At 42.3% G+C, this 9,844-nt stretch overlaps 1 protein-coding gene across 1 annotated transcript; it reads right to left on the bottom strand.

Moving 5' to 3' along the window:
* Positions 1-2,896: 2,896 nt before the first annotated feature.
* cldn11a (claudin 11a) lies at positions 2,897-5,774 on the bottom strand. Its single transcript, XM_029493932.1, has 3 exons — positions 5,549-5,774; positions 5,192-5,356; positions 2,897-3,780 (listed from the first exon to the last, which is right to left on the bottom strand). Exons 1-3 carry the CDS (start codon positions 5,772-5,774, stop codon positions 3,518-3,520), a joined length of 654 nt encoding a protein of 217 aa, XP_029349792.1. The 3' UTR covers positions 2,897-3,517.
* Between the last annotated feature and the right edge of the window lie 4,070 nt (positions 5,775-9,844).

Genomic DNA, 9,844 nt, shown 5'->3' with positions numbered 1-9,844 from the left:
ACTAGAAAAGCAAAGTCAAATACCGCCACTATTGCTTTTTAAAAGTCAGCTACTATTTGTTTATTTTGTCTCGGAGAAGGCGTGCCATGTTCTTCCTGTGCTCTGTGTTTGCTGTGTGGCCAAGTGTCCAGTCAGTGTGTGTCGGACTTGTTGAGATTGGCTTCTCTCGCGACGACTCGATATTCCTTTTTCCTTTTCTGTATATTTTGGCACAAAACTGTATGATGTAGTTGTTGTTTTTTTTATTTTATGTTGACTTTTTAAATGGTTTCTTCCATAAGTGTGATTATTTTGCTCCTGAGAGCTCCTTTTGTTTTGTTTGGTTTTTTTTTTTGTGTTTTTTTTTTTTGCTGAGTTGTAGATATTGCTTCCATGCAACAATGAAAGTTATTTATTGCAAATACCCCAAAAAAAAAAAAAAAAAAAAGGCTTGCTCGTTTATTCACAGACACGATGGATGTACACATACATACATGTACGATTAGTTACACATTGGTGTTATGCATGGTTGTAAGTGTTGGGGGGAAAAAAAATCTGGTTTTGAACTCATTATGACCCAGATGTTTTTTCCATTTCTATTCTTTTTTTTTTTTCTTTATAAAGGAAAATGCTTTCAGGTTTGTTTTGGGTTGATGAGCTAAAAATGTAAACTGCCTCCTGAATCTCTTAAACAACAAAAGCTGCTGGTGATGGGCTTTATATTTCTTTTGTTGTTAAGGGAACTTGCCAAGTGTATGATGAGAAGATTATTTGCGGTTGATTAAAATTGCTTTATAAATTTTAAAGTAGCCTCAACATTTCTCATCATACTCTTGGCAAGAGTACGGATACATGCATGTGCCAAAATGTCTAACTGTTGCTGTCACTCAGATGATGCACAGTTACAATGACATTAACAGGTAATTTAAAGGTTCCACTGTGTATAAAGTCAGACTTTGATGCCATTTTGGATTATACAGCAAGTCTTCAATATGAATTATAAGATCGAATCAAAGTACTGAGTTGTCAGCGAAATGACCACGGCCCATATTCAGAAACTGTGCCTTAAAACGGGCAGGCAGGACTTCCCTTAAGTTTGTGTAGCCACAACGAAGCAGTCTGGTTTTCTTTGGATCTTTTACCTGAAATCTGATGTATTTTTACACGGTCAGTCAGAAAACAGTCATTAGTTCCCCAGCCTGTCATCAGTGAAGCTTCAGAGAGCATCCCGTTAGACAGGAGATTTAAAACTGAACTCAGATTCTTTTTAGCTTTAAGGATATCAACACTTCAAATAAAAATATCGTTAAAGCATATCCAAGGGATTAAAAAAAATATATATCACGGAGATCAGCAAGTTTTTGTTTCTCACTCAAATCGATCATAGCAGCAGAAAAACATAGAAACAGAGCATCAGAGTGAGGCTTCAATAAACCAGAACAACAACTGTGTTTTGATAAGCAGACATAACCTTCACTCCCTTTTCCTGGGAAACCTACAGCTGTAGCATTATTCCTGTGATTTGTTTTTTTTTTTTTTTTTGCTCTTTCCCGCACAGAGTGGACGGGAAACTGTTCACATTCAAGGCTGAGCTGTCCTGAGCAGAAGTCGAAACAGATAAACCAGGTTAAAGGATACGTGAGTAAAGAAAATCAAATGCTTAATCAGAAAATAATAGTCACGATGCTGGAATACAAAACCAGAAAAGAAAACGTGTTTCTCCTTTCAAATTTGTGATCTTATACACTTTTTTTGCTGCTGTTGCTGTTATTGATGTTGTTGTTGATGTTGTGGATAAGCAACAATTTAACATATTATAACAACAGCGTGATTCCTCGCTAGCTTCCCACTGCTCTCCTGTGGGCTTGATGGGCTCTCTGCCTAGAACAGCATTTCAGGGAATACACACACGCCTGCGTGGCCACACACAGACAACACACCTGCACACACACACACATGCATGCCAGGAAATTCACAAACACATGACGGGAAGTGACAAAATGATGTGTAGAAAAACAGTCATTTAGTAGGACTCTGTGTGCAACAAGAGCAGGTGACGTGGTGATAAGGACAATGTTGTTTCCAAAGTATCATGTAATATCTGTGGTATGACTCAGTGACCTTTATATGATGAGAGAGTCAGCTAAAAACTGATGTGTGTGTGGTCAGCAGTATGGCGTTTGGCTTGAGTTTAAGGGACAGGATCTTCTTTGCCGAAGTAATTCAAGGTCGAAAAACACGTGAAAAATGATTAAGAACTCATGTTTGTTCACTCGTCTCAGCTTACTTTCACACCAACACTGCCGCTATGACTGAACACACAACCTTCAATAGTCATGAGACCAAAGCAGTTTTGATTATTTGATTTCTTTATTATAGAAAAATGAAATAGCACATCAGTAAAATCATAAATAACCAGCTGATACTACGTCTACATATATGGATCTGTTTTGGTGTCATCAGCCTGGGAATATCAGATTTCAGAGGACATTTGAGATATGGAACATTCAAGTGATCACGTTCCTTTGAGAGAAGCTTATCTTTGTTAATACTGATGGTGATATCTGTTTAGTCAAACAATCTTTTAGTAACAAACCTTTTACAGAGCGACTCTATTCAAGAGAGGAGATGTTTCATGGAAATTTACACAGCATAACCTACACTTTTGTCACTCTGCTGTATTTAAATCTAAAACAATGAAGCAGGTTAGTCAGAGAGAAATGTTGCAGGTAACTTTAGAATCATTGCTGGTATTAGCTGACGGAGCGATGGATGAAATTGTCTGTGCTTGCTATGAGGTCATTCTTCCCAAGACGGTGCACGCAGTGCGGCTCTAATTCAGGTTGTAAAGCTATGAAATCTGTTCCCATCATCCTCCTGTTTCTCAGCAGAGGCTCTGAAAATAAACTGTAATGCATTTTTTTTCTACTTAAATTTCACTGAAAATTAGGAAATGAATGAACATTAACAATGTTAAGGAACACACTTTTGGATGCAAACATGCACTGCTCTCATCAAAACAGCAGAAGATGATATTAAATGATTTAAACCCCCCCCCCCTTTTTTTTTTTTCCAACAAAGGCACTCAAAGGACAAAGGACCCTCGATGCAAGATAGAAAAATAGAAGTAACAGAGAAGATCGATATTTCAGTCCACAGGGCCTGAGCTGATTAGACCTTGAGGCTCCTCTGCGGGCGGTTAGTCAGGAGCTTGTACGATTATGTAACAACATGATGAGTCGTCACCACGCCCGACATGAGGAACCTGGAAAATGAGCTCTGCAGTATAAAAACAATCCAGCCTTTGTGTATTTCTGTGTCTTTTGTGTATGTTTCCGTGGTCATTCAACAATTTTCCTTCACATAAACCAACATTGCTGAGCGTGTGCATGTGTCTCCTCCCTCCAGTTTAGGTTTGAATGTAGATGTTGTGTTGAAAATGAATATGTGTGTTGTGTGCTGTTGCGTATATCTCCCTATATACAAGATAGCTACAGTCCCCTACACCTCCGTGTTGGGATTCAGAATCTCTGCATGTTCACACGTGGGCGCTCTTGGCGTGATTGGTAGAGGAGGCGGGTGGCGGGTTCCCTCCTCCATGTTTGGACAAGTAGAAGCGGTTGTTGTCCTGATAGGAGTGGGAGGAGGGCTCTGATGAGCAACAGGTGAGGATGGATCCACCCAGGAGGGAGAAAACAGTGCCCACCCAACCAGTGTAGAGGGAGAAACCGAACGACATGAGGCCATCCTCGTGATAGGCCCCGATGGGAAACCAGATTGTAGACACCAGGCCGCACAACGCTGAGGAGGAAGAGATGGAGAAGCTGTTAAACTGGAGATACCAAATGTTGCGAATCAAGGTGGCATCGAAAAACAAGTTGAAAAAGTAAGAACTAAAGCTTTGCATTTACTATCACCCCACTGGGGACGCAAAATGGTACGAATTAATTGAGGCAATATAAAAAAAAAAAAAAATTAAAAATCCAGGTACTAAGGGAATGCCGAATGGTACCGATGCATCAAATAAACACGGAATACATCTTACTTCACCACATGTTCTGGGAAATTACACAGAGCACAGGGAGATTCGTTTCCACATGCATGCTGGGTCACCATCATAGCCTGGTGGCAAGAAAAAGGCGCAATTCCAGCAAATAAAATGCAATTAAACTTGGGCTAGAGAAAGGCCAAGTTCTGAATCAGCCTGACCATAGATTTCTTGTGTTAATCCCGAAGGAATAATTTCAAAAATCGCAGTTTTACGATATTATTCTAATCTTCAAGCAGGACAAAAGAGAAAGAAACACAGTGGGTGCTCAGAAAGACTAAATGGTGTTATATAAGCTCAGCCTTTAACGACAGAAGAAGGGCTTAGGCTCCTGTACAAATATTGACAGGGACACGTGTATGCGTTGGATTATTGCCAATATGCATCAGAAACAAACAGAACATAATTTTTTGCCAATAAATTTTGCACATTTTGCACCAGCATGCACAGAGACTGAAAGAGATAATGTGCAAATTGAAAGCTTCCCAACTGATGCATCACAAGACACTGGCAGCAAAAAAAAAAAAAAGAAAGAAAGAAAACATTGTTGCTCGGATGATTTTCGGTGCCAGTTCGGAGGCAGTAAAAAGACGGTGGATGATTTTAACTGCAATGCGATTTCGTAAACAAGCACGCATACTTCAGGTGTGACTAATTCGGACAGTGGAAAAGTCTAAACATGGACACAGGTGAAAGTTTCTTCTGAGGGGCAGGGGTGTTGGAAAATGCTGCAGCACCCATCAAATATTTTTAAACAGTGGGCCATGGAGGGAGTGAGTTTCCATGTGGTTCAGGACAATGGGTGTGGAGGTGAGTAGGTGGAGGAGAGGAATGTGATGGGATCTGCGGGGGGAAGGGTTCAATGAAATACAAACATATATGTGTGTGTGTGTGTGTGTCCATAACTGCACGCCCTGGGAAGGAAGACAGTCATATTCAGCACTCTCCTTTTTTGGCAGCGTGGAAGCATTTGAGTTGGGATTAAAAAAGGTCAGTGACTGAAAGGCTGGACTGGAGCTGAGTGTCCATGTGAGTCCAAAGACATGCTACCTGCTATGTTTTCCATCACGTCTGGCCATGACATTCTGGCTTTTCCCAACTAAATGGTATTTGCTTGTTTGTTTGGTTTTTTTTTTTTTAAAGAGAAAAGGTTGAGCCTCTTACCGACTATAAATATGATCACTCCTCCAAAGAGGATGCGTTTGTTCTTAGAGCCCTCAGGTTCGTTGCCAAGGTTGATGCAGGGCATGGACATGAGGATTATTCCCACTGCTGGGAGACCCAGGATTGAAGCTGAGATCATCAGGGCCCGAGTGGTCTGGATGTAGGCTGTAAAAAGACACACGCTCATCTTCAGAAAAACGTGGATGGATGAATGGGAAATAGATTTTACTCTAAATCTAAGATAAATGCTGGAAATAAATCAGTGTTATTCATTTCTTAACATGAAGTGATGAAACAGGGTGCATAAGGAGTTTAAAACCATTTTACTGTTGCATGAATGTGAACAGCAGCTCCCACCTGGAAGGTCGAGGATCTGCGTGAAGGAGAGGCAGTGGTAAACTCCCGTGGAGATGACGCATTCCGCCCAAAGTCCCTTTGCTACCAGCTCGTCCATCTTCTTGCAGGTGTTCCAACCGTATTTACACATAAACACCCAGTCGTTGGTGCCTGTGGCGATCACCAAGCCCAGCCAGCCGAGGCAGCTGACGAGGAAGCCGGTCATTTGGAGACAGGAGTTTGCCATGGCGCAAACTGTGCGTAAAGATCACTTGTCCCGAGGTCAGTTAGAAAAGTCAGAAATGTTCAAAAGAAAAAAAAAAAACAAAAAAACAAAGTCACAAAATAGTTTGATAAGTCAGGCTGAACTCAGCAGTGAGAGCTGATATTTCAAGTTAATCCAGCGTTAAAGTTATTTTTTTCCCTCCAAACTCCATCAAACGGATCTACGGCGCGCTTCAAAAGAATGAGGCGTTCACATCATCATGAGTTTTATACGGCGGAGTTTAGCAGGGGGGCAACAACTACTCCAAACTTCCAGCCAATCAGCTCATATGGGCAAAATAAAAAAATAAATCCATCTTGCATTGTCTCTCCAAAAAAAAGAAAAAAGAAAGTTTGAGCTCAGAGCCCATTTTTTGCATCACTCTGCGCATTTGGCTGAACTGGAAGCTGAGAATATGTAACAAGAAATCTGCTGCCATCTAGTGGAAGTCTGAATGTCTTCACCCTGAGCAGGTAGGACGTTTTTCCTCACAATCCTAAAATGTCCTCAAAACGATGGCTTAAAACCAAAAACTGTCCTCACAACCATAGAAAGAAATCTATACAAACACAAACACACACACACATTATGAACCTGCCCCTGTTTGTTGTATTGAATGGACCATAAACTAATCAAACATCTTTTGCCACTCCCACTGAAGAAATAATCTTTTTTTTTTAGCCAGTGAGCAAATGTATGTTGCTGGAAGGCCACACTTTTTTTTTTAAACCATTATTCTGTTCTGCAATTTTACCAACAGAGGGTGATACAGCACAGCTGTGGACCACAGTTAACATTCAGGTGCTGTAGGACACGATGTTTCCGTCTTCCTGTCCTTTGCTGGATGGAGTTAAGGAAACCCTCCATCACCCACATCAGCTCGGTGACATGGCAGCTGCCTAGCAATCAGTCTAAGAGGAAGACGCTTCTGAGAGTCACCCAAGGTCACTGTGCAACGGCACATATGGCCCACTTCTTGTGTTTTCCTCACTGCGCTTGTCTGATGTGCTCATGTCCAAGGCTAAGATCACGTTACGTTTGTAGGGCATTTCTTGGTCACAAGCACGACAAGGAAGTGCGCATTTTTGTGTGTGGGGTTTAGATAAATTCGATTTTAACAGGTGACACTATGATTTGTTTTTTTTTGACGGCAAAATAGAAATTTTAATGAGAAAACGATATCTTGAAATCTCGAAAATACCCACTGGGGTTTTCAATTTATCCTAATTTGCTCTGAGTTTCTGCAATTTTTCACTTGACTGGTGTATCCCAACAGCATTATCTCAGGTTGCTTATGAAATGAAAAATTCAAGCAGCTGCACTGGGTGGAAGAAAGGTAAGGAAGAAGGAGTCCACGGTGTATCAGCGGGTGGGAAAAACATCAGCAGCATTCAGGTTTGTGGTATTGACACTGTGTCTGGTTATTACACACTCACTGTTTCCTGCAGCTGGTTCAAAGGGAAAGCCTTCTACTAAAGATAACCATTCGTTTTACTGTACAGCAGAAGGTATTAAATTTCGTTAAGTGTATCTTTTATTAGACACTACAAATCAACATTTATGCTTAAAAGTTTTTTCAAATGTTTTGTTTTTTTTTTTAAACAAGCTGAGTTTTACTAAAGGCGGCTGTTTGGATGTAGCAGTCTGGGGAGCTCTCTGGAGTTGAGGCAATTAGGAAGCTATAACAAACAATCTGTAGGCCCCTGAGACTGCTCAGGTCAGCCCCCCAGCACATGGACCAATCCCTGTTTATGGTGTTTGCTGCACTGTGTATCCTTTTTTTTTTTTATATTTTTTTGGTCAGTAGTGCACATCTGTCAACAAATCAGACAAAAAAAGAAAACTTGGTTTCATGAACTGCAGTGGTAAGTGTGTGTGTGTGTGTGTGTGTGTGTGTCTAGGGTCACAGTGGGGAGACAGAAGAACATTATAGATCACTGGTGGTAAGTGGTTTGAGCCAGCCACCCGTGTAAACAGATAGTGTTACGCTTCATCTCTCCCACCGTCATTCATGCTCGTGTTCTCTGTCTTTCGTCACTACTTTTCTCTTTCTTAACTCCATCAGAGTTGTCTCCGCGGATAGGTAGATAGATAGATACCGTATAGGTTTGTGCGCGTGACAGTGGAGGGGGTGAAACAAATGGCGTTCACGAAGAAGCAGAGTTGTAGGGAGAGTAGGCCATAAGCCACTGTGATTCCTGGAGCAGCTGGCCTGATGTGTGAGGAGTGAGGTGGCCTGGGAATGGGAACATAATTGCAACAGTTCCACTGACATAGAGGGATGATGGGATTTTAGACCTCCTGGGGAGGGAATGAGGGGGCAGTACAACATGTACCTGTGTGTGTGTGCGCGCTTGGGGAGGGTTGTGGTTGAAAAGGGGAATCTAAACACAGAGGAAAGTTTAAAAAACGCAGTGGAGCAGGAGGGAGAAGGAAGCAGGAGAAAAGAAAAGTATCTCCTCCTCTACAACACCCCCCCCCCCCCTCGCCTTGCTCCATGCTGAGGTCTCAGTCAGGCAGCCGAAGGAGATGAAGAGCAACGAGGAGCGCTCTGTCTCGACGGTCCACTTCAGAGGTTGGGCCGAGTTGACAAGAATGAGCCATGAGCAAGGACCGATGATGGAGTGATTGGAGGAAGAAGGGAACCTGCTCAGGCCCGGCCCACTTTGATGAATTGGCAGCCATACTGGATGAGTCATCCTGGCCTAAGGGAATGATTGCTACTTTTTCACACAGTTGTCAAGTCACATTCTGTGATTAACAGGAGGCAGGAGCCGAAGAGTGGGAGGATCGGTTTATGCTACATTGCCGTAGTGACGTGACTGGAACTGATGAGCTTTCTGATCCGTTCATCATTTGAGTCTCAAACGCACATCACACCGTCAGGACTGCAGAAGTAACTTCATGGCCTCTCATTTGGGAAATAAGCCCCCTCATGTGGACCTGTAATTGCTGTTTCCCAACATGCCCCCCAGATTAGTGTTCCTCATAATTTGAAACAGGAAAATCAATTCACCTAACAGGTTCTGATTCCTTCTTTCCACATGAGCTGACTCTCTGTTAGGCTTTGGCAGGTCCGGTGGTATCTTAACAGCACGGCATTCACGAAGCAATACTCAATAAATTCTGCTGTTAAGTTCTGTGGAGCAAAGCAGAGAACTGCTAAAGGGAGTTTTGGCGTAGTTTGTGCTGACATTTCTGGATCAGAGTTACGAGGCACTGTCACAAAACCCATTTTTTGCAAAATGTACTTTAATTCAGAGCTCCCACCAAATTTAAGTTTCTCTTTAGTGATAGTGGGGAAAATTATTTTATATCCTCGGCTCCGTGCCTGGTTTTAACTTGCGTCTCTTGTCTGGCTTTTGCACAGACACGATTAAAATGGATTACATTTAAAGCTTCTTCTCTTTTACAATATGCATATCCATCATCGTATCGCTTCCTGTCACAGCGCAGCTAACTGATCTGCCTGCCACCTGCTTGGCAGACATGACACACGCTTCCTGACGGATTTTTTTAGGTGGACTTTTGCTCTAATAATCTTTTAGAGGAAGTACAGTAGAGGAAACCTTTTTAGCTATCCTGGATTCTTCTGCTCTTTTATTTTTCCAAACTGCTGCATCTGACTGAGTTAAAGATTATTTTGCATCTCAGCTGTCTCATGGTGCACGTCCAGATTCGACAAAGCCCGTGTCCAACTTGTGGTGGAAATTGCGACTCGTTGCTTCTTCTTTTTTTGTTTTCATGCAGCACTGTAGATGACAGTGCAGACAGGCGATGTTGCTGCAGTGGGAGCCGAGTCGCAACTTGATTTGTGTCTAGTCCTCCAGTGTGTCTGCGGCGTAGCAGCCATCACTCACCGCTAACTGTGTTAGCCATTAGTATCAATTAATCTCAACAAACGCTGCTGGCCGTTACACTCAATACATCACCACAGTCTCTGCTAACTACATACCACACACAACGGAGCGGCGCCACACAGCTTCACTGCCACTCCGTGAGGGGAAGATCAGATGTACGTGTGTTAGTCTCCGCATGGCTAAGTGGCAGAG

This window comes from Echeneis naucrates, chromosome 22 (genome assembly GCF_900963305.1).
Source record: "Echeneis naucrates chromosome 22, fEcheNa1.1, whole genome shotgun sequence".
In the NCBI taxonomy this organism is placed as follows: domain Eukaryota; kingdom Metazoa; phylum Chordata; class Actinopteri; order Carangiformes; family Echeneidae; genus Echeneis; species Echeneis naucrates.
The sequence above is the reverse complement of the archived record's forward strand: the minus strand, read 5'-3'. Positions and strand labels throughout refer to the sequence as shown.